Source organism: Anopheles arabiensis, chromosome 3 (assembly GCF_016920715.1).
Source record: "Anopheles arabiensis isolate DONGOLA chromosome 3, AaraD3, whole genome shotgun sequence".
NCBI lineage: Eukaryota > Metazoa > Arthropoda > Insecta > Diptera > Culicidae > Anopheles > Anopheles arabiensis.
In genome coordinates this window covers 35,826,889-35,852,794 of record NC_053518.1, presented here as the reverse complement: position 1 = coordinate 35,852,794, position 25,906 = coordinate 35,826,889, and the positions used below count along the sequence as shown (strand labels likewise).

The following is a 25,906-nucleotide window of genomic DNA, read 5'->3' as shown; positions in this document are numbered from 1 at the left end:
GCGGTATTTGGCCAACGTGCGCCAACCAAGGTTGAGAAGGGCCTGGGCCTCCGTGTGTGGAGGCGCGTTGATGCTGGCGCAAATGTTTACAATTCTTTTAATGTACTTTTTATTGCTCGACGCTCTGACGCGGCGGTGGTTTTTGTGGGGCATCTGTTTATGGTTTGCCCCGGGCCGCCGCTGGTAGGATGGATAATTCCAGCCCGTGGCATGTGTTCTGTGGAAAGGGGGAGGGAGGACGACTTTGCACAGATTTTGTATCGCATGGGTGTAATTTTAAAACGGTCTGGAGAATGGTTTAGCAATGTCAGGAATCTCTAAGCCATAAAAAGGATTTGTTGGGGGAGTAAACGAGACACGGAACGTACTCCAACGCTGCTGGAGAGTATTTAAACAATTGCCGTTTGTTTGCTTTCATTTATATTTCATTTTAACGGCTTGTGGGTCGTTCGTTGTTCGAGGAACAAATACAAGCTTACTGAAAGTTGTAGACAAAACGAAAAACATTTCAAATTTGGTATAAACAGGTATGTTCTACTCAATTCGGAATTACATCAAAACATTGTTAAAATGTGTATGCTAGACAGGGTTTAAGAAGAAGACAATAAAAATGCGTTAACTTACAAACGACAAATATAACACCAAACACAAATAGTAAAAGTAAAACGAACAAACATAACTAATGAAAAATGAGCTAAAAAAAGGGTTGCTCTGCAAATAGCAAATACTTTAATTACAATAATATAAAACAAACAGGTAAAAAGGATAAAACAAGTAAACATTGCTATTGAAAAAGGAATGAACAAATGTGTTAACGTACAAATGGCTAATATTGCACCAACAATATAGAATAAGCAGCAGAAAACAACACAAAACAAGCAAACATATCTATTGAAAAAAAGACTAAAATAAGACACAGATGTTTACCAAATTAGTAACAAGTATTAGAAACAAAAACAAACTACACATCATGTACAATATCAGGACAGTAACACACTTATATTACTAATAGATACACTACAAATGTAAGTAACATTTGAAGTTAAACAATCAAGAATGAAACTAAATGCCCATAATATGTAAAATTATAGTTATTGGGGCCCTTTCCGTTTTAAGTTCGTAGGCTGAAATTTCAGCCTATCAGCTGTTTGCATCTTATAGCAATTTTCGAGCAGCTATCTAAGTGAATATAATATACAGGTTGGGTAAACCCAGGAATATGTATTTAGAAGGTTGATTTTTATTGCTTGTGCTTCTGCATAAAGATTTTGATAGTGTTTTAGCATGTTTAGCAAACCTGTCCAGTCAAAAAGTGACGTTCAAAATTCGTTATAAAAATGCTATGAAACCACCTGGACTACACACACTTTGATACTAAATTCCACCTGATACCTGATACCTGATCTCTTTAATGCACCTTGGGGTAAATGTAAACAACACCGTGTTTTGCCATTTTTTCGAGCAGGTACTCGAATCAAATTCTAGCTTTGAGGCTAGAATAATCTAGACTAAAAATTGCAGGCTAGTTTTATGTGTGGTATTGTATGGAGTGTTTACATGATTTCAACCTCCAACTGTCAAACTCCATACAAAAAACTGACTAGAATTGTGAAGGGCCCCATTGATGGTGTTCAAAGACTTGAAATATGTTGTCGCTGCGTGTATCCTCTACCAGAAAATATATTGAAACCGTCATGATACTTCTTTCACACATACGTCGAATGTGGACGGAGACATTTCTCCATCAAATTCCAAGCAAATTGTTCGCATTATTGTTGCCCGATATCGTTCAAGCAAATCGATGAACCGACGCACATGCACGTAGAAGCTTGAAATCGTTTTTATTTTGTTGCCTTTGCCCAGGAAATAGTTATATCCGTGGGTGGAAAAAAGCCCGTATCAGTGCTACTGGATCAGTTCCCCAGCCCACCAGCAGCACCAGCTGCTACTGGCGCCATTCCGCCCCGGGGGAACACAGTTTCACAATTGAGTTTCCGTTGTTGGCGCGTAGGAGGCGCAATACTGCACGCATTATTTGACCGCGGAAGCCACCCGCGCCCACGCATACGGACGAAAAATCCGGTCTGCCTGTGTTGTTGAATATTGCTTTACCACGCAACGATGAACCGCTGAGTGACTGCATCCTGTCAAAAGCAAAGTCCTTCTCCCTTCCAGACCCACGCACAGCGGAGAGGACAGGATCCCCAAAACATTCTTGAGAAAGCATTTGGGGCGTTGTCGTGCACACGTCTCGGAACACGTGCTCCACAGCCGACGACGACGCATCCTGACGATAACGCTCGAGTTCAGGCATGGTTCAGTGGTTCGTGGGAATAATATCGATCTTCAACTGTCAGGAACCGTGGTAGGAAGGGCGACGTGAGATCCTAATTGAGGATAAGCCGCCTCCTAGTGCGTCTCATCTAGTGGGGGAAACACAAACCATGTTAAGGCATTCTTGATGTTGATGACTCTTTCTCTCGCATACACTCTCGCCCCATCCCAAACCAAACCCCCCCAAAAAAACGCAACTCAAGGTTACCCCCATTGAGAGAAATCGCATATCAACCAACCATCCAGGCAATGGTGCGGCGGACAGAGGAACAGGATTCTTTCACAAAGCATATTCCCGTCACAAAAAGACGCCCACGGAGAATCGGACTCCACTTTACGCGTCTCCCTTATCTCGGGACTCTCCGGGCGTTCAGTGTCGCTCGGAGAGAAAGGCGTCCGTCCCGACGCATCCAGACGGGATATCGCATGTGTGTTGGCGCATGTGCAGGTGCAGCGTCCGAGCGGCTCCGAGCGACGACGTGTTTGATTGAGGAAAAGCGCGTCCGATGCTCTCCCGATGGCAAAACACATATATATACACACACATATACACGCATGTGACCGTCAAAAGAAAATTGCTCTCTTTATGTAACGGGCTGTGAGCAAAGTTCACCAAGGTTTTTAGGGACGAGAAACATTCATTCAACTCCACCAGTACGGCCAGTCGGCTCTCGGCAACCAGCCAGACGGTGTTGTTGCAGCTCTCGGCAGCAGTAGTCGGTGCTTCGCTTAGCAATGGGTCTGACGGGTGCGTCTGCTGGCAAACCGAGCGAAGCGAGCGTTACAACGTGCGTTTAGTGTCCTCCCCATCGGCCTGCCGACCAGGGACCTTGTGAGTGTTTCGTGCGGTTTTGCACTCACGGAAGTGTTGATAAAAGTGGAACTCCGGAAGACAACCGAAAACCACCTCACACATGGTGGGTGCAGCAAGGGTACAAACAGAGGTACGGGAAGGAGAAGAAGGGTCGTTGTTACGTAAAGTGACTCCCTTTTTCCTCACGGAGCAGGTGTGTGTGTGTGTGTGTGTGTACTTCGTTGGGTTCGTACTACCGCTGCTCACGTTCGTCTGGAGTGTGGAGTGTGCGGTTGTGTTGTTTCGTGACTTTTTGCAAGGCCACGGTTGAGCGCGGTGCGACCTCATCGGCTTCCGAAAAGACCGAGTAGTTGTTGAGTTGTGGTGCATGCAGAAAACCGCCCATGCAAAATCGAATTATCGGTTTTCGGGGGGAGTGGAAGTTGTTTTAAGTAGTTTCAAGTTTCGCGTGCTCCACGCGGTCGGTAAGTGTTTCCTGAAGAAATTTACCCGCACAACCACAAGTTGCCCAAACTATCAGTGGAGGTTCAAGGTCCTTAAAAGGGGACTCGACATCGCATAGTTTGAATGCAAATTCAGCTTCTATACTCTCCAGAAGGTCATACAACTAGTACCTAGTACCTGCTGTGTTTCTTCATCTGCATTCGCGCAGCAACATAACACAAACCAGAGTCGCGTCCGTCGCGTACCATCTGCTTAACGACCGACTGGCGTGTGGTGTCTTTGTTAGCCCCCATGGGTTTGGCGTGGAATTGTAAATATCAACAGTTCGGTCGTAACGGTTTCCTTTTTCAGGGTGGGCGGACGGACCGGGGCTGTTGTTATGCCAGTTGCTGGTGGTTATGGATACCGTCCCCTTGCCTTATTGCAGCCACTGTAAATGTGATGCATATATTGGTGGGCTACTTTGCTTTGTTAGCACCGAAAAACGATAAATTAAAGGATGAACTAAGAGAAGCACATTAGGTAATGCTTTAATGACTGTTTTTGATGAACTTGAGCGTGAAGAATTAGGGCAATTTTGGGTAATTTGCATCATAAGGAAGTATCATTGATAAAACAAAACCCACATTATGCTCATCTCGTTACGTGGAGCTCGATAGTGTCGCAAGAAAGTGCAATTGCTTACACACCGGAGGTTGTGGAACAGAATCTCGTTCCGATCTAGAAATATGAGATCGTCAACTTAATCGTATTTTTCATTGTTCTCGTCATGTGTTGGATCTCTTCAAGCACAATTTATGAAATGGAGTGGCAAAAAATCCAAAAAATGTGTTTTTGTGTTATCTTTTATCATCATATATTGCTACAAATCAAGCCATTTCACTACTCGTGTTTACAATCATCGATTGAATATGTTTTCAGATACAATGTGCGGTACCGTTCCATGTACACAGCCACACATATCAGCTACCATTTTCTATTGCTGATTTTCTTGAGGGAAAGTCTCTCCATATCACTTTTCTTTCACGGTTCTGTCCAAACATGCTCATTCGCCGACGCAGACGCCGCAGCCGCGCTCCCTCACATGCGCTTTGTTTTGTTTGTGCTTTGTTTGTGCTTGTTTTTCGCACCGCAAACTTGGAAAGTAAATTGGCCACAGCCCTTCCCGCCTTCCATCCTTCCTTCCGCTTCATTTCGGGAGCGTGTGCTGCCTTGTGCGAAGATTGAACAAACCAATTGACCCAGAAAAAAGCGCACTGAACCTCGGCTTCTAGATCGGCTGGCGTGTAATCGGCGTGATCTTTTGCACACATGCAGAGAGGGGCAAGCAGAATGGGCAGAGACGCGGGCCGTTTTTGGCGTTATCAGTTTTGCTGTACGTTTTCCACGCTTCACGGCTTTTTTTTCTTGTTTTTTATTACGCACAGCAGATAAGCATAACGGTGCGATTTTCGCCGGCATGCTATCTCCTCGAGTGGTTGGATTGCGTGTGTGTGTGTGTGTGTGTTTGAATTGTGCTCTACCAAACCCCAAAAAAAAAACCCTCATGCCTCCGGTACCGTAACACACATACACAGCACCTGCCGCCACTTCCTATCATCCGGCTCCGGAGGCTCTTTATCAACGAGTGGTTGAAATGATCTTCCTATAGGGGGAAAAACCACGATCGAGATCATCCGCTACACAACGTTTGCTGCCCTGGTGGCGGCAGCAGTAGCATGGAACGAAGCGCGGCAAATCGTTGGATCATCGAAGTTCAAGTACAATGCGTACATACGTGTGTATGTACATATGATTATGACGGAACCATTGGCCCCACGGCTGACCCTGCAATGGTTCGCGGCTGGTCGGCAGGGAAAACTCCCACTTTCTTCACCGCGGTCTGCATTTGAAAACAAAGTGGGTTTGATGTGGGTTGCCAGGTCAGGTTCTCCTCCTGCAGTGCACTGGAAAGCGCCATTACCCCCTGGCCCTTCAATGGCCGAGTGAAAAGACCTTTAAATGAATTCCCCTACTGCGTGTTTCGTGCGTTTAAAGCGCTCCTGCTGCTGGCAGTTATAGGCAACGGGTGTGTAACGCGTAAAGAATGGCTGCCCTAATACGGTACGCCATAGAAGAAAATGAAATAAAGGGCAACCAAACAGATGCTCCAAATTCATCAAATAAACAATCGAAATCGCCTCCTGCTACGCTGAAAAAGAAAAAAATCCAAACCCAATAATCAAGCCGGGTGCCGCGGATGTTGTCTTAGCTGCCAGAAGTTGATTGGGCTCGATTGTTGCGAGTGGCTGTGAATAGAAAAGAAACTCTAATTTAACCCTGCTGTCAGGGGGGAGAGAGAACCGGTAGCGGCCGATCAAACAGGTGGTTCTCGATTAGTAATTATTTAATCGAAAACTAGTACAAAACGAGGTGTAGAAAACGAGCACGAGGGCACACCGAACAGCAGTTGGGGGTTGTCTGGTGCTCGTTGTCTGTTTCTGTTCCTCGGAAGAAATGTTAAATGGTACAGGATAGCGAGAGGGGTTTTATTGTTGTAGAAGCAACTTGGGTTGCGAAATACCTAATGAAATAAAGTAGTTTTGTAGTTACAAAGAACAAATTTGGAACATACATTTTTCAAGCAAATTAATTCAAATAATGAAAGAGAATAGGACAAAATTAAGAATACAAACACAGGAGATAAAAGACCATTAAACGAAATAAAATTAAAGAGCAAAGATAATTACAGTAAAAACAAATGACAAAAGAAATTAAAAAACTAACTAGATATAAAATTGATTAAAAATAGAACACACAGCACCGAATCCAATTGTGAGTCTAATTGGAAACACATTCTGGCTGTACATTCTTCAAAACACATTCACAACGAATCAATCTTAGCCCTTCGAAACTCTTCATTGGCCGGCACTCGACGAGAGCCACCACCACTTCTTCAGCTTGAGCGATAACCTTGCTCAATCCAACGACTTGCGTTTCTTAATTGTCCACCCTGCTCCTGGTACGGGCTGTGTGCCCTTTTTCCTCCAATATTTTGGAGGCTCACGGTAGGGCTGCTATTCATAGCGGCGCGGCAAATGAACGGCATAAATCCCGCTACTCGCCTGGTGGGTATGTTGTGTGTGCGTGTTTTGGGTTTCTTGTCAGCCAGTCGGAAAAGAAACCAAGACAAAGCAAGACGCCAAACCAAACGCGCACGAGTGATAGCGCAACGTGTTGTCGGCGCCAAGCAAACAGTAGTTTTTTGTTTTGTTTTGTTTTTTTTTGGTCTGTGGGTATCCCACTCAAGTGTGGCACTTGTCCGTGCGTGAGTCTTCCCCTATTGGACGGAGCAGTTTTTCTATTCCGTTCAGCGTACTCTCTTTGTCTGGTAGAGGAAAGTATAATACAACACGCTTGGGTGCCGTAATTGCGATCCCTCTGCCAAGGGAGAATGGTTTGAATTCCAAAGCAGCAGTCGGATATCATGATAAAAGATGGATAAGGACCTCACCGACTGGGTCAGCTAGCAAGTTGAAGTGAGGCTCGAGAGTGCTCAAACAAGTAAAGTAAAGCTCTGAGTGGTTTTGCTCCTCATCTTGCAGTGGAAAAAAAAAAGAAAAAAAAAAACATTCCAATGAGTGAGCGATGACCGATCAAAGCCAAAGAACGCTGGGCGGTGGAATGTGTCAAGTGATGGGTAGTGATTTTCTCATACCCTCCCCCAAACGACCTCTTCTTGAGATGATGGATGAGATGAGCACGGAAGTCAAGAGAACAGTAATGCCCGCGGCGCGCTCTTCCAAAATATGTTGCAAATCAAACACTCGAATCGAAGCCAAACAAATCGTTATTGTACGTTGACGCAATGCGTTGCCACTAACTAAACCAACCAAGCCTGTTTCGTAGTGCCCAAAAGAACACACCCCGTGCACGATGATGTCTGTCTGGTGCTGACGGTGTTATAGTTCGCGTGTGTGAAGCTATTTAAAGTAGTACATTGGTTTTGTGCCTACGAAAAAAGCGGAATGCCTGCAAAAATAGGGGTAAATAAGGGCATATTTAACCAGTGTGTGGTAATGATTATGTTTATGTTGGTGAATTTAAATGTTTTACACCCCCATGTACGGCCGGGACGTGTGTTGCTTTGTCGAAGCTGTTGCTTCAGCGTCTAGCTCGTTGCATTTAACTGCTCGGTTGTGCGCGCGTTCGTCCCAACACCGTGCCCTGCATCGTTCGATATGACCCAGCGACGAGCTGGTAAAGCTAAAATTGATTGCAAGATGGCACAATGAAATCCAAAACGTACCAACTTGCTGCTGCGCTGTGTGGTTTGTGTGTGTATGTGTTCCTAACGTTCCAACGTCTTCTGGAAGCAAGACCGTCAGCACCGTACCATGAGAAGTGCACCGGCGAGTGTTCACGTTTTGTTGTGTTTTGCTCTGCTCGGCGATGCTGCCTTGATGAGATGGTAATTGATCTTTCTGAACCTTTTCGGTTTTCGTTTTACGACGAGCACAGTTTGCCAATCGAAATTGAATTTATGAAGCATTTAAAAGAAATGTGGTTTTTACTTTACCGTGTGCTTTAGCAGCACTAGGAGTTTCATATTTTGAAATGGTTACGCTTTGAATCGCTGGTTGACAAGTTGTTGAAGGTTAATGAAATGAACAGTCTTAATGTCTGTTTAATGAGCCGTTGCTTCAACTTAGTTTGTGTCAAATCTAATGGTAGTGAAACATAGAGCATAAGAAGTCACAAAAGTCAATTTGATGTTACAATAAAACATTTGGAATTGAAATATTCTTTATTTTTTTGAAGATAACCTGTCAGAAAGCGTTAAATGACTACTTTGGGGCAGAACGATTTGTTTTTCTATTGTTATTGAAATCCATTAAAAATGATGTTTGTTATTCTGTGCTTAACATGCCAATGTGTCACTGCCAATTAATGACTGTTTGATTCTTGTTTGTTGCGAACAAACCACACAAAAAATCCGGAAAGGCAGACACACCCTTCACGTCTAATGGTGAGAAATCGGTTTTCGTAATTCCCTTCATATTTTCAACAGGGTCGTCCCTAGCTCGCCCTGTTCCGTTTGCCAAACCTTCGCCCACTGCCTCACGACTCCGGCACAGGACGTGATGATGGCGAGCCTTCAACAAATCACTTGAAAAGCTCCACTACGAAGGTTCCCTTGCTCGGCACCGAATCGAAATGCTTCCTTTGCCCATCACGTCACGTGCCTCAAGTGGCAAACACGTGCGCAATGTTTCGGTGCTTTTCGCGTTATGATTTATCGGTTGCTTGCGTCAAAATCGCCAACCTCCTACACACACACACACACGCACGCGATGGTCTTCCTTATGCCCGTGGCACTCCTTCCGATACTATTTCTCAAGGAGTCCAACGTGGTGAACAACCACCATTTGGGAAGGGAACGACAGCGGCAAAAAAAATCAAACCACAAAACTTTTCGTGTGTCTGTGTGTGTTGCCGAAATTGTGGACCGGGGAGACCTTGTGGGTGTCGTTGGGGAGGGTGGTGGCCGAACCGACCTACGGCTATGAAACGTGACGTGCCTAATGACACCATTTGGCAGTGGGTAGGGTCGTACGTAAGTGCAAAATCGTTCAACAACAGTTTGCGCTTGGGTTTGCGCGTTTGGGAAATTGGGAGTTTTTGCGTACATACGCACACGGTAACGTGGCCTTTCGATTTCCGTTGGGGAAGCATTATTTTCCGCTGTTGTTGACGGAAGGCACCAAGGGCCCAAAACCCTTTGGGGTAGGGGGCGGGTTGATGATAAATCGCACAAACACACTTGATTGGAAAGCGCCAAACCAAACAAACCGAACGGTTTGGTGAGGAAATTAAATCGTTCTACGTGCTGCTGGCCACGATGGACACGCGCGTCGTAACGAGTCTTCAGATTGTATTGGGTTGTTTTGGGAAAATGGGAAAAGACAAGAACGCAGTTTAATTTGTGACTTTAATCACTTTTCGGGACGTAAATAATTTAAATCGCAGTTCGTGCGTAATGGCCAGAATGCAAAGATAAGCATAATTTACAGACATTGGGTTGTTTTACCTTTCAAGTTATTGCATTGCAATTTTCGGTCCACGTCTGTCAAAACATTCATCAGCCGGGTTGTATTGTGCGTACCCAACTGACAGATATGTGGTACGCCATATTGGATTTTGACAGCTCGTGTACACTCACGGATCTCAAACACATGTTCTTTACCCTTTTTAAAAGTTAGTTTTTTTTCGATTCGTTTTTGTATTTTTGTTGTAGTTTATCGTGTGCTTTTTATGAAATATTAACTGCATTTGCGATTATTTTCCCCATACACACCACGTTAATACATTACATCCGCCCGAAGAATGATTGCACCCGGACACGAATGCCATTGCGCGCTCTGTGATTGCAGCAAACAGTTTGATGCATTGCACACCTCAGCACACCAGTTTGCTGGCATCCATACCTACTCCAAATGGTCATTGTGTTCTTATCATCGCCAACGCGCACTTCCGACTGCGTTTGAACTTGATAAGTAAACACACATACATTTCGTACCGCACCGTACCTAACACTCCACCGGGGGCTTTTCGTCTTTAGGCTTCCGCTCAAACTGGCCGCTAAAACACCACCGTGCTCCTCCGGTGTGGAAGAAGTGCCACGGGGCAGGGCTGATTGTAAGTGGCGGTGGTTTAATTACCGATTATGGTCAACTGATAAAGGCTGGCGGACTGGGCTGTCCTCGCTGGAATGTCATTACCACGGAGGCAGAGGAGAAGGCGGAGAGAGATAGGCACACGCGCGGATAAAACCGACGCACCTTGCCTATCTTCTGGGCGTAGTAGTAGTAGTAGTGGTTTGTTTGACGTTGTGTGTAGCCTACAAAGCGACGTTAAAAAGATAAGGTTCTGCTGCTGCTGCCCCCATATCCACATTCCCTTTCTTTCTGCCGGGAGTTGAAATGGTTTTGTAGTATGCATTAGTATAATTATCGTCACGTCATATGGTCCATTTCGTTCGTTCTTTTTCTTTTTTGGGGCCTTCAGGCGAAAACCCAGGCCTTGTGTTTGTGTTTCTGTACGCAAACTAACGCAACAAGAGCGTTTTGTGTGTTCTTTATTGTATGTATAAGGTTCCAAAAGCAATAAATAAGCTTAAATCGTCTATCATCCTAGCGTAAAAAAACCTTTGTGTGCGAATTTTAAACCAGCACTGTAGAACTATTTCGCTCCCAAAAAGTAAACACGTCACGACGCTCGCGTGACCATATGGGCAAGCAAGTAAACAGAGTTCTCGCTGGGCGCTGTGCCAACGTCGTCCCATGGGCCGAGTGCTGGACACGATCACATTCATCGGCTCTTCCCTGGGGACGACCAGGACGAACGGCACGGACAGGGTTTTTTATTTATTTTCTTCGTATAATTGGAGTGCTTCCGGTTCCGGAGCGGCAGGCTAGTCCCAGGGGGAATCGCGTGTCAGGGTCTCAGAGGGTTTGTGCGATCCACTGCGCCAAGTGTTGATTTTACAAATCAACACTGCGGGGAATAATTATAGAGATGTAAAAGGGCGTTACTGAGCGATTGATTGGGGCAGGAATTGAGCAAAAAAGAAGGAACTTAGGAGCTCTCAGGACTTCAAAACGGGTTGAAAACACTGTACAAGGTTTGATGTTTTGGCATGATGTTCCCTTCTTTCTTCTCATTGTTTCGTACTCAAATTCATTACAAAAAAGAGACTATTAGGGGAGCTATTACGAAATCTAACCTTAAACATATTCCCCGCACTGTATTTATCGCGCGGAAAGTGTTGTTTTCTTTATTCCGACGGTCGTTCCGATCAGAATTATGTGTGCCCCGGGCCCCAAATGGTAGGAAATTCGGGAAGAAGAGCCGCACTGTGTGTTGTGGGGCATTAGGCAGCGAAACTATAAATTGACCGCATAAAAGCGCGTTGACCAAGACGTGCACGGCCTATGGCAACCCTTTGTTACGCCACACACCGTTAGATCGTTGCAGCAACACTGAGGGAGAACTGAGGGTTGGTTAGTATTTTCCAGAAGTTGTTTCTCCAATCTCCAATTGGCTGTGTGTTTATGTGTGTGTGTGGGTATGCATGTCAGCTGATGTGTTTATTTTATGTGTCTCTTCCCAGCCGAGGCGTTGCTTCTTCACACGCCTCGATGACCTATTTCAACCATATGTCAGCCAGTCGGTATTTCTGTTGGATCTGTTACTTGGATGTTTGTTATTCGGTTCTTATTTGAATTAATGTTATCTAACATCAGCCATGTTTAAACGATGTAAAAACCTTATGTTGATTAAAAGCTGTATTTTCATTTGTGTTTTGTATGTTCATGCTCTGACAAATGCGCATGGCTCTAGTACAAAACCGACTCCAACCCAGTTTTTAACATGCTAATATTAATGACTTTAGCAACAAGTGCTTCAAACTGATTTGACCCGCGCGCGCGTGTGTGTGTATGCACGACCCTGTGTCTATCTGTCAAGTTGTCGCGATGATTTATTCGATGCCGCATATTGCGCAAGCAGCAGAAAAATGTGTGGCTAGATTTCCGGCTCCGTTTTCCCGTACTTCCTGTGCAATTAGGTGAAGTAGTAGCATGGGCAGTGGGGGGAAAGAAAGGGGTTAGGAAAGCAAATGGCAAAGCGGGAAACGATCCGGTGTCACGCCATTGCGGCGTGCTTGCGTTTTATGGAGACGTGCGCTCCGGGTCGTTTTCAATCCTAGAATGGTAATTTGGGAGGAATTTCGCTTGCCTCGGTGCAATTTTCACAATTCGGCCCCACTCGAAGACGAACTCTGGCATCTCCCTCTCCATTTGGCAAATGTTTGCTATTTTTCTCAATCCTACTACGCTGTGCTGTGTCTGGGTGAGTGTGTGTATCGTGTTGCCATTTTACATGTCGCAACCATATATGGGGGAGGGCGGCGGCAAGAGCACATTTTTGTGTCATTTTTCAATTGACCGTCTGGATCGGAAAGGGCAATTTGTGCACTGGAATGTGGTCTTGATTTGCGAAAGAATTCCACTTAATTGAATGCAGATTGTTGCGCGCGAGAGTAGCGCGAAGAGTGTGAATCCACGGCGAGAAAGTGTGCAGGAAGCACATCAAGGGTTGTGGGTTGATGAATGATTATGGTGAATTTCGGCAAGATAAATCAACTCAAATCAAGGTGTGGTGTATGTTGGATTATTTATCGTTTTACGGGTGCAAAAATGCTTCTCGAACGATCTAGAACTCATACCTGGGTTGCAGTTATAGCAAATGTAAACAAAATACTGTCATAAAAGTCCCGAGTCCAATCGAACACCACACAGTGTGATTCACCGGCTTTACTCTCCACCCCACGATGCACTAAGCAAAGCGAGATAAAGTGAAATATTTTGCAAGGTGACGATGCGTTATCGGCATTTCGTGTGCGATACCTTTTTTTCCTCCAACGCCGTAAACATGGCTTTGGTGGCTCTCTGTGTGGTTGGAAAAGGATAGGTTTGGGGGTAAGTAATTTACGACAACCTGATAATAGAGTTGATAAACGTTCGACTCGAATTCGCACCGCAGCTTTGTACTGCAACATTTTGCTCTAATTACCCTTGGATGGTGATTCAACCTGCCCGGTGGAGGTTTTTGATTATTTGGCAAATGTTGCTTTGTGCTCGATTGACATTCGAGAAGTGCAATCGTTGGGTGAGTTTTTCACAATTTTGCTTATGTACTGTAAAAGTTGATTATTTTACGACAAAAACGACATGTTTTTGATATTTTGAGATTGTTTGGAAGATTTTTGTACATTTATTTCATTAACTTTATTGTTTTATGAATATTTACACGAAACTTTATTAAGATAAAATCTCAGTTAAAACTGAATCTTACAGTTGGTTTCACCACTTGCACTCATAAACTAATTCTATGATCGCAAACACACCCATCGTGTAAACATACACGAGATTACATAGGTCACCCGTACTCAGTAACCTTACCAAACCCCTGGAGATGTTATCAGCCTTGTTTTAACGGCCTAAAATTAGTTTTGCAATCAAAAGTTGTGTGTCCTCGTACCTTTTTAGAGGGTTAGATTGCAATGCTTTGCGATAGCGACCGATAACATAAATCCACCGTGTACCCACCCATTTTCATTACATCACTTCAACCTGCGCTCGATCTAATGCTTCACAACAGCGCCAAAAACGACTTCTTTTTAGATGATTTAACTCGCTGTGCAAGAATTCCCACGCGAGCGATAAGTTCATTATCTGAAGCGGATGTTAACAGAGGTTTTGTAGCTAATTTGTCTCGTATTTTGCCTTCTCAATTCCGGTTCCATCGATGGGGGTCGAAGAGGAACCATTTTTTTTTTGGTTTTTTGCGCACAATCTAACATTTCTGCAACACTGATAAAGAGCGCCTCCGAGATTTGAAACCTTCGACAGGTTTGGTGATGGATTATCTCGTGTGCGGCGATAGGCGATAATTTATGTGAGCTGGGGGAGCGTTTAAACCGAACCTTAAAAAGGGAATATCCGTTGACGTTGGTCCAAGTGTAGCGGTGTAGCAGTAGAAGCTTTGACGCCTTACGGTTTGGACGGGGTAATTGGTTTTCTGTGCCTTTTTGCAACCTTTGGACCGTTCCAAAAGTGTGTGTTTTGTGTACTTGTGTATCGATAACTAAAATCACAATTTAATCCTCAGCTTAAACTAATGTCATTTTTATCTGTTTTTATCTTTTTTGCAGGATTGAAGGAACTCGTGAGCACTTGCTGTTGACACTGGCGTGGGAATATAACCGTCAGAATTTAACACTCTATACTTTGAGACCTTAAGAAGAGGAGGTTTTCCCGTTAGTGTCGCTGCAGTTTCAAATTATTAATGTGTGATTTTTGTTTTATTGTTTTTACTACAGAAAAAGTGAAAAGTGACGAAATTGTGATGTTTTCCGCTCGTTAATATATATTTAAAAACCCCGGGAGCCACTAATGTGCGAGAAAATTATGTAAAAAATCGTATGGTGTGTGTCTGCGCAATGGTTATTTATGATCGGTTATTCGCTATCGGTTCGTGTTTGTGTCTAAGAATGCCCAGGAAAGTGTGAAAGTGTGTGTTATGCTCGATGTAATCTGCACATGCAATAGAAGGTGAAGCCTGGCATTTGTGGTGTAAAAAGGCATTGAAAAACCAGCCGGTGCGGTGATCAGTGAAAACTAAGCGAAGCATCAATCGTTTATCAATCAATTTAGTGCTAGGGAGTTACATTCCGCCCAGGAAAAAAAAGAAGTCGCTGCTAGTTTCCAGCCCCCTCCGCCAGTGGTGGGTGGCGGCACCCCCCAGCAAAACATATCTCCGCGCGTACCATACCGCCGTGAATGACACTAATAGGGCCGGGCGCCCCAGGAATGGCATTTATGATGAAGAAGAAAAAGTACAAGTTCTCGGTGGAGCTGCACCTGGAGGAGCTGATCGAGGTGCCGTTCCTGAACGCGATGCTGTTTGCGAAGGTTCGCCTGCTGGACGGTGGCTCGTTCCAGGCGCACAGTACTAGGTAGGTAGCGGATACACCCACGTGGACACACGGTGGGCACCCCTTAATGTAGCTGCCAGTGGGAATGGTTCTTATTGTGACATACTTACACGACTTGCATCATTACTGCTTGCGCCGAATGGGGTTTTGTTATTTGTCGTGTTGTGTGCGCAGCCGCCGCTGTGTTGACTGAAGGTGTAGGGGGACAGCGTCGTGCAAGATTCTAGACAATTGTTCGCGCTTCTTGTCCGGCTTATCGTACGTGTGTTTTGTTCGTTTTGACGATGGCACGTGTCAGTACATGTGTCAAAAGGGGTGGGTGATATGATGGCAGTGTTTAATGGGTTCCGCATTAGTAGAGTTGACAGTTTGTGTGACAAGTATGTCTTGTTTTGAGATATTTTGATGAAAGGTAACGGTTAGAGAGCGATGTGACATTTAAAACCTTGCCTTTGGACTAGAATATAATTAAAGCATACTAGATTTGAATAAACTTTAATAATTCTTATTTGAATAGCACGAGGATACAAATCAATCATAAAACCTTAACCTTCATACCTTCTTGAAGGGCCATTAAGATGTTTAGATTAGTAATGTTGCCTTACTGCTGGGTACAATCTTTTAAAATAGCTTTTTACTTATTGATTTGCTCTTACTTTATTATTTCTTTCTTAAGTGAAATGAACTTAATGCAATGAGAATTGCACTCTATAGCACCTTTGTTGGACAATTCCAATAAGATTTTCCAAGGAGTCTGTTCAAAAAGGATACCATACAGTCCGATTTCCAAAATATGAAGTTCACTTCCTATAAGAAAGTGACTCAAGGAAGTGTCCCACAACTATGAGAACCCCTGCAAAACCCTGTAAATGTTCCTGCCAGATTGTCACTAATTGACTCTAAACGATCTCTGCAAAGGCATAAATTTTCGTGTAACTATTTTTTAATTAAACCCTAATCGCTACAAATAAGGACAGAAATGGAACCGTCCGCTAATTTTCAACAGTATGGTAGGCTTTCTTCTCAAATCTGAGTTCTTTAATAACCGAAATAGTTCATCAAATATTTACCTGAATCTGAACCTTTTTTATTTGCTCCATCATATGATGATTCCTCAATACAAAGGTGCTAAACAAACATCTCACTTATCATGCAGTCGTGAATTGGATTTCCACACATTGACCATTCGAGTGGAATATTTCTGGCAAGTTCTGACGATTTCTTAAATCACGAAATAGACGTTGTTTCTTTGTTTAATTATTACACAAACATCCATAATTTTACCAGTTAAAATTTGATTTCCTAATTTCTTACACACATGAAACCGTCGTATTTACTTTTCATCGTTTCTATTCTGCCCTCTAAGCTTTTGTTTCCTTTTTTTGGCACCAGAAAACATGTCCGTTGTGTTGTTGCAAAATTCATCCAACAAAAATAAAACTCAGCCTGCCCTTTGTTAAATCTTCCACAAATCAACGCTAAACTTTCGACACCGGTCAACGGATGTAATGGTTTGTAAATTCCGGTTCGAGCGACCACGTTCGGCCCCAAAACCACCGTACCCATAAAAGAGACAAATGTAAAAACACAAAACGCTGGCAAAATTGCTGGCCGGTTTTGTGGTGTCACCCCGAAAAACTGGCCCCGAAAAAGTTCAACCATTTTAAACCGATGGCTCCCCCCGACTTCCGCCACTCTTTGCAACCCAGCGCGCGGAGTGTGCCAAAAACCAAAGAGAACCGATTTAACTGCCTCTCCATGATGACGTCCTTCGAGGATGGATCGAACGGCTGCTGCTGCTGCTGCTGTGATGTGGTCTGAGCCCACCGAAAAGGTCGCGCGAAAGGCTGTAGAGCCACTTCTGTACGTGGCTGGCTGGCCACACGCGGGGGTCGTTCGGAAGGGTGCCCCTGCCAGGTCAGGTGGAACGTAGAAATCGCAGAACCGCTTGCTGCTTTCTGTCTGTGTGTCTGTGTTCGTGAGAGAGAATGTGGACCGCAGAAGAGCGAACGTCACCGAGCCGCGCGCTGGTAGCAGGAGCGACTGACCAACCAACCTTGAAACGGTCGCAACCTTGCGTCATTGTAAAATTCAAACCAGTTTACCAGCCAGGCCGGATCCGTGTATTTTTTTTTTTGTGTGTGACGTCGGACGTAAGCTATGTGTGTGTGAGCGAGCATGAAACGATGTTGCTAATATTGTTGTCCTCATTTAATGTTCAATTTTGGCAAAAAGAAGGTAGGCCATAAAAATGTATTGCCCTCCAAAAAACAAAAAAGGTTGTACAGAAACAAGCGCCTACCACACTTCATTGTTAGAAGCAAGTGTTGGTAAACGCGTATGTCACACATTTATTATTAGAGTATGACACGACGTGGAACCACCGTCATGCCATGTGAGCTTCGCAGATCTAATTGAAAGAATATTTATACACGTTGTCCAAAAGTTGGGCCTCTGCAAAATGTCTGGACCATGACTTCCAAAAAAGGAAAGGGAATGGTCATACATATGCATATGCCAGATTCATTACACGTATGCTCTCTGCGCAACTCGTTTCGTCGATGTGTTCGTTTCGGTATTGATTGTGCCGAGTCTCCTTCACGCTCGCTGCAATTTATCTGTTGTAGAGGAATGTATTTCCTCCCTTACTGTCTGTTAAATGTGTTTAAAAAAATCATAAAAACACTCTACAACACACAAACACACACACACACACATACAGAATTGGCATATATCAGCTGTGCGATCAAGTGAAGAGGCTTCTGATCTGATGCATCAGGGTTAATAAAACTGTTGTCCCCCGATTGTACGCACACCACGTTGCCAATGATCGTACTGGCAACGGATGAAACTTACACCACCACCAGTCCAATTGGCTTGCATAGGGGGTTGGATAGCATCAAATAGCTCGGCCTCACATGAAAAAGCGAAGAAGAAAGGGGTGGTTCGTTCGTTTGATCGAGAATGAAGCGCCCGCAATCGAGACACGAGCGACACGCTCGTACACGCCGGCGAAGATGACGTGTGCCATCGGGTGGTTTTATCGCAACCAGAACACTCACACACCGATGCTTCTGCGTTTATTTTTTACAACCCCTATGTCACAGCGACGACCACTAGAATATGTGAGTGTGTGTGATGCTGTAATTAAAGAAAACGATTTTTTCCCTTTTATTTTTATTCCCCTAATTCCTTGTGGTTTTCTGCAAAGACTACCCCAGGTAACGAAGTGTGTAGCATAGTTAATTGGCTGGAAATCCGCAAGGTGGGCGCACGGTTCTAAGGCACTCCAATAAACTCCAACGAGAGCAGGTTTGTAGGAAGGAATAAAGTATCGCTGTCGTGCGAGTGTTTATTGCTACAGCAACCGCCCTCTATCTGTGGACTCTCGACCGTTCGTTCTCGACCTGGTACCGTGGCCGCTGGGGACAACTGTCGAGAACTCCGGCTCGGGATGATTGTTGTTTTGACACGACGGTGCCTGGGAGCATAACGCAGAGACAGACCGAGACAGCGTGTGTTTATCTGGGTCATCACAAAACTCTCCGTGTCCGAGAATGGAGTGGGGGAGGAAAATTGGCAGTTGGTTACGGTTGTAATGGGATTTGCGACGAGAAGTTAGAGCTAATGGTGGACGGTTGTTCCTTTTTTTATGAACCAAGTGTCAATGGAAGTTATGTTGGTTTGCTCCAACACTAATTCTGGTTGAATGTAAGTGGTACAAAATGGTTTAATTTGTCGCATTTTCGTGTCATTTGGGATATGTCATAGTGACAGAACATCTTCCCAAGAAATTGAAAATCTTTGGAATAGAATAGCTGGTATTTCAAGGAGATCCTAATCATATTCTAGGTATGATCTTATTAATCAATGTAACTCATAATTTGTTTTACCATGAACTGAAATAACTCGGATGTAACTCTGAACAGTTCACAGTAAGATATAATAACCAAGAACAGTAATTATTAAGCTCTAGATCAAAATAGAACCTTAAAACTGCATTCAATGCCTGGGATCAGATAAGGCCTTCCCTTTAACTTTGACGGACCTACCCTAGCTCTTCCTTACGCACATCCTTCAGTAATTTCATTTTGTTGTTATACAATAACTATTCACACTTCAAAACCTTCCGCTCGTTGCATCTAAACAAGCACAAAGGTTGCAGTTACAAAAACTGAAGCAAAAAAAAAACAACAACAAACAAACCTTCTTTAACGACTCATTGATTTTAATCTGAAAACGGAACTAGCGATCATCGCGATACAGCCACCACTCTCTGTAACGACCCTGGGAGGGTCGTGCAGGGTGTAAATATGATGCACCGCGCGAGGCCCGTAACGGCAACACGGGCGAAGGAGATATAGTAATACAAAAAATCCCTTGACCGATTCGGAATAAAGCTAACAATCAGCAGCCGTGCGACCCTTCATCACCACCCCACACGTACCGCCTCCGGTCCGACCCGGTTCCTCCGCCATTATAATCAACGCGGATCCCGTGATTACGTACGTGCTCTCTTCTAAGCGGAGAACCAAAGGTGTACGCACGTGTCAATGAACCGTGACGATGACCGCGAGCTTGGGGTTGTGTGTGTGTGTGTGTGTGTGTGTGTGTGTGTGTGTGTGTGTGTGTGTGTGTGTAAGTGAGGTTTATGAGCTCATTTGCATCAGCAATAGGTGGTGGTATGCACTTCTGGAACAGACCAGCAGCCCCTTCGCGCTGTTGCAAGACTCGCTCTGATCCGCTCCGTTTCCGTTTGGTATCAAAAGCGGTTTCGTGCTTCAAGATAAAGTTGTATGTATGGACGTGTCCGCATATTCTCGTCACACACATACACACGCGTGCTTTAGTCGTTGATCGCGAGGGCACTATGTTCCAAGCCGGATGTGCTTTACCATTAGATTCTGTTTTCTTTCCGAAGAGGTCGCTACATCGAATGGGCCACATTCATTTTTAAGAGGGTTGGCTTGGGTGTTCTACTTCTTGGTTTAAGAATGGAATGCTGAAGCAGACAAACGCATTATGGTGGAATGAAGAAAAAAACACATCCACTTCCTCTTCAAGTTTGTTGTGAACTGCGTCCCTTTAAAGGCGCTACAGAGAATCGTTGGCTGTGCATAACAACAACATTTCCTACTGCCGAGGTTTTTGAAAGGCGTGGATGGCAAGCAAATGGACGATGAACGACACAGTCTGTGCCATTCGCCATTCATAGACGTTGTGCACAGCACCAGTCCAAGCGCAAATGACCAAATGACCTAGTTTGGATAGGATGACGGGGGTGATACGTCTACCACCGGCCTGGGAGCTGCCTGCTGCCAGTTGCCGTCAAGCGTGAAGCAAGGGGACGAAGGATTGATGTGTGCAATGCATTAATTTATCAATGAACCTGGGAGCAGTGTGTGTGTCAATCGAAGTCAATGCTGTGACAGTTTGAGATGTGCATCCTGACATGATATAAGAATTATATTGAAAGAGTCTTTACTTAAAATGGTTTAAAAACAAATATCCACGTCGTCATCATACTTCCTCAGCAAAATCGATCGATTTCTCTTCCCTTTGAACTCCATCTTTATTTTACGTAACGCTTTTGTAACGAACGAAGAAGCATCTCCCCAAAGATCTATTGCATCGCACGGTATGTTGTGGGGCCGGTGACCCTATAAATAGCGCCCGCTCCATGTTTGGCTTTTGCGATCGAAGTTCCAAAAATTTTCATGCACACAGGCCCACCGGCAGCGGGACCTTGAAGCTATTTTTAGAAGTCCCTTGGATCTAAGATTTGCGTGTGTGTGTGTTGTGGCAGCGCTTTTCCGAAGATTTCCCCGGACCTGACGCTCACGGCCGTTCGCTACCACTCTGGACTCCCTGGCAGTGGTTTCCGGCATTTCGAACATAAATTCCAACTTGGCTGTTGGATTGAGGAATTGTTTGTGAAAGCCCCTGAATAATGTTGTCGTTGGGATGTTTTCCCAGCAATTCCCACTCTCCTCTGTACTGTTGGTTTAGCCTTAGCTTAAGGCCCCAATATCCCCGTGGGAATATGCCGGCAGAGCGCAATAGCGACACGGAGTGATATGTTTCCGCTGTAATGGATGGACTCATTAAACTGAAATCACACCTCCCGACAACGTTTGTACAACCTTCGGAATCGAATCGAACTCTGCTGTAGGTTCGCTCTATTGGCTATGTTTTGAGTTGACTGTTCATCGGCACGTTCGGCACGGCGAGTCAGGAATTTTAAAACAAACACACACTCGCGCGCGCAACGTCTCTAAACAACGCGTTCCCGATCGCTGTTGGCGTTCAAACTTTGGAACACCGAAATCAATTTAGCGTATGTTTTGCTCCCCCTCGCCACAGCCCCCAAAACCACACAACTATGCCACGCATTTGACACTGAAATTTTCATCCACATTCGTTGGGTTTCCTCCTGTGTCTGCCTGTTCGCTCCCCGGCACTATATCCGATAAGTGGATCGGCCGCACGGGCCAATGGAACCAACGGAAACAGTTTATTTTTAATGACATTCCCTTGTTTCCCGACCCCGACGTGGCACTAGGCTGTAGCTGTGTTCCACCCCGTGTCCCCCCAGCTTCCCGACACAAGTGCGGAACTATTCTTAGCACACAAGCACACAGAGAGCGAGAGGGCCAGACAGTTCAGAAATCGGTCGCCGAACCGGTGTCACATGGTGTGCGGCTCGTTTTTTGGACAATTTATGCTCATGTGGTGGCTGCGGCCAATACCTTAACCTTTAGTGGATTTGAAAATAATGATTTCGAATTGTTTGTATTAGCTGTCCCAGGCTGAAGTCTTGGTTCCCATCAGCCTAGACGAAATACCTGAAGGGATAATCCACTCCCGTCTATTTTGGTACCGTTTCTTCGATTCTTTCCGCTTATCTTTGCCATTCCTAGAGATGGCTCACCATCATTACTAAAGGGAGCAGCAACATTCACACCCGGTCATTCACCAAGAGTTTTGTCGGTGTCGGAGATGTCAGTAACTTTGGATGTATCGCAACTGGAGCACGGATGAAACCAATCATCTCACTCTCACACCGTCGGTCGTGTGACTTCGGCCTGTGTTTCCTCCAATAAACCGTACGGTTGGCAAATTTCGGTCGATGGACCGGTGCGGTGGCCTTGGTGTGTCTCCGTGCACACATTCGACAGGTTGCGGCCCATCGAGGACGGTTAGTAATCCGATACAGCAGTAGTGCGTAGTCCGTGTGCAAACAAGCAAAAACGGTTTGCAACACCCAGAGACAAGACCCAATGATGATGATGCTGATGGTGGCAACTGCGGTATTGGAGCGACTGCGGATGTCTTGGGGACGTGATTTAACCTCTGCACCAGATAGCAACCGGTCGGTTTTGCGGTTGACAGCCGGGGCTTTTTCTTGTCTTTCTTCTAAACCGTCCTGCCTGTATGTCACAAGCGTTTATAGCTGTTCGACGCGTATTGGATGTCGTTGGATTAGCAATACGCCTGGTGACTTTTTTTATGATCCATGCTCTCTAAAGCATTAGTTTATGGCTTCTTGGGAAGAAAGATGATGGTCACTCCTGTGTTTGATGTCGGATTAAGTTCTATTACTTAAGGGGTGGACAAATGTACGGTACGAATCTGTTGGTTTGGAGATATTATCACCTTTTTCGTTGCAAAGTTATAACAGTTTTTTTTTTGTCTTTGGTGCGTTGTTGTCTTTGGAGAACCTAAAGGTGTCTGTCTGATAATCTGAATAAAAACCAGACATTCAATCATGATATTATGAGCAGAATTTCGATTGCTTCATGTCTAAAACATTGGAAAAAGTGAAGTTGCCTTCAGCAATGCTTGAACATCAAAGCGTTCAACATTCAATCTATGAATTATATGATCGAGAGGAATGAAATAGCACTGTTTATGATCGTTTGATGCGTTTATTAATAGCCATTGAGTGCCAAAGATGTATAAAGCTCGACTTTTTTGCTTTTTTTCAAGTTTCTTTCTTCGACTTTGCTGTTGACTTTCAACGTAAAGCACTTCAGGCTCTAGCTTTACGCTTCCTTTCATCGTTCACATTTATTACTTCAGCTCCAACAACCTCTGTGTTCTATTTTTAAGTGGAGATGGCGGAAAAAATAGAATTAATTCCATTTGCAAACAAAAACTCCCCGTCAATCATTGGCGCTACCCGTACAAGGCGCACGTCTCAAGGCACAAAAATGCACGTTGGCTTGTTGTACCTCGCAATTCTTCACAGAGTTGACAAAAACATCTAACAAAACTACACAAACAAGGGCTAGAGAGACAGAGATAGTCACCACCTTTCCAATGTTTGATAGAGACATTTCCGATCGGTTATGGCCTTGGCTGCTGCTGCTGTTGGCCAACCGTTTGGAAGCCGCCTGTCTTTGGCATTGACATACAAAACTGACAGCAAGCCCGATAAGAACACGCTGTTGTGCGAATGTCACCCTACACCTTGGACTCGAGCAATGGACAGATAAAACACCCCCTAAGGGGGACACTCCCGCGAAACGAGAAGTGATTACGATAAAACGGTGTTATCCGCATAGTTTATAGTGCTGCTCATCAATGTTGCGCAATCGGTAGGCGTTGTTTGCACTGTTTTCAAGCGACAACAAGAAGGGTTGTAAGGTTCTGGGTGAAGAAAAAAGGAAATGCAACGGTAAGGGGGTCTTCACACGAATGTTTACACGTGACATTTAGCCACTCGTTCCGGTTCTGTTCTACCTGTCCGGAGCAGAATTATCCTTTTTGTTGTCATTTTTCCGTTCACCGGATTGCGTCCTACAAAGAACCTCCTGCGAAACCTACTATCTCCTTGTTTTATCGTTCAAATTACGAAAGCTGCTATCGTTCCGATAGACATTATGTGCAAAAAAAACGACAGCAAACGACACACACAAACAGCCCTCGAGTGTCGTGTTTTTCTCCGGGTTTTGTCGCTCAAGGCAATCCAGTGCATCGTTTGATTTGGCGAGGCGCAATTGCATGCCTTTTTTTCCTCCAATATACACAAGTCCGACACAACACTCCCGGGCAATCGCGCGCTGCTGTCTGTGCGCTTTGTCAATGGTTCGTTGCTGGCCTTTTTTTCTGTGCTGTGTGCTCTCTCTGGTGGTGCCGTCAGCTTTATATTTAGCTCCGATAATCGTGCCTTTTTCCCTCGCCGATCAAGTCCCTTAGGTACTTCTTTGGCTCGTCTCTTCCGCTTTCTTTCAATTCCTGTCACTCCTTTCGAGAGTTTGAGTGCAAAAAAAAACTGTCCGATGCACTGGTTTGTTTTTTGGTTTGTTTGTAAGCGGTTTCTAGACGTAGAGTCTGTCTTTACAGCCGCGATAGGAACAGTTCCGAATACGTCATTGATTTCGCGCGCGTGCTGACGTAATGCTTGCAGGGAAGGCTTCATTTGGTGCAACAACAAAAAAAAACGGGAAAGCCGTCTCCAGCTCCTCGTAGGCTTGGGCACGTGGCATAGCGATGAGAATTGAAGGAAAATGGTTTGCTTGCGAAGAACACGGCTGGAAAAATATAACACCTCTTTTTTTTCGTACCCTGCAACCGCCACCATCTCGCACGGGTAGCGTCTTATGTAATTTCCTTTTTTCTTACTTTTTCTTTTTCCTGTTCCATTTATGGGCCCAAATTCAGAAAAAGGTTGTGGCCCGGTTTTATTTGGAAGTCGTTTTAAAACCACGTTCCAGTGACGTCTGAACTGACCTTTCAAGGGTTTGTTTGAAAGTGGTGCTTCATTAAACGTGTCGTATGTGGTTTTTTGGAGTTTTCAGTTGAAAGTGGGTGTTTTAATTACATGTTTTTAAGCGGAGTATAGGGTTTGCCGAGCTTTTTTCTGCTTTGCACAAGGATGCTTACACAAATAGCGTATAAATCGTGGGACTAATATAGAAAAATCTGTGGGCAAAAGGTTGTTTTCTTTACGTAAAAATAGAAATAAATGTTAAACTTATTTTTTTTACGCCCCCCATTATGAACGCATTGCATCGAAACCTCTAGGTGCGTTTCATCCAGCCGCCGCTGCTTTGTAGTAGGAGGCACGTGGGAGAATAGTTAGCGATTGTTCGATTAGCTCTGTTTCATTGCTCATTCATTTTATAACACACCATTCCCCATTTCCCCCCATTACACACCCCGCAGGCGGCCAACTGGCTGCGTCGAAGAGATGGCGCGAAAAATCAATGCGTTCTGCTTTACATTTTTACTCTCACGCAATTGCGCGAGCGTCGTGAGTGGTGGTGCGCTTACACTGAAAGTTAATTGTTGTGCGAACACGATTCGTCGCTTTCGCTTGCTCGCTCGCTCATTCGTAAGCGAGCACAATGATATATCTTTCCATCCACACCCTCTCCTCATTCACTTTGATGATGGCCGTTGTTCGTGGGTCATTCGTATTGAAGGGAAAATTGTTGTGCATTTATCCCTTCCATCTTTTTTTTTTCTCTTTCGTTTGTTAACTCGCTTATTTGTGGTTCACTGGCGGCTGGTTATGTCGAGCCTTTGCTCTACATTTCACCGTGTACAATGGTGTTCACGGTACCTTTTTTTTTGCTGTGGAGCAGGTTGTAGCAGAAGTAAAGAAAAAAGAGCACGCTGAATAAGTGCCAGCGCCAAATGTAATTAGCCAAACGAATCTCGCTCCGACCGGCTCGATCGACTTTGTTTACGCGCGAGATTTCCGGCCACCCGGCACGATTGTATTTTGCAAAGCAACAGAACATGGGCGAAATCACGTGGTTCGGGGC

At 44.7% G+C, this 25,906-nt stretch overlaps 1 protein-coding gene across 12 annotated transcripts in view; it reads left to right on the top strand.

Moving 5' to 3' along the window:
• The window catches only part of LOC120899595 (flocculation protein FLO11), a 70,826-nt gene that overhangs the window by 14,946 nt on the left and 29,974 nt on the right, over window positions 1-25,906 (top strand). For 5 of the 12 annotated variants that reach the window (XM_040305627.1, XM_040305626.1, XM_040305618.1 and 2 more), the window contains exon 2: window positions 14,349-15,152. In XM_040305627.1, the coding sequence (XP_040161561.1) occupies window positions 14,977-15,152 (176 nt within the window). In that variant the 5' untranslated portion in view covers window positions 14,349-14,976. Of the gene's footprint in view, window positions 1-2,998; window positions 3,279-3,383; window positions 3,613-14,348; window positions 15,153-25,906 lie in introns of those variants that run through there. The other 7 variants (XM_040305619.1, XM_040305622.1, XM_040305625.1 and 4 more) reach the window with 6 other exon arrangements.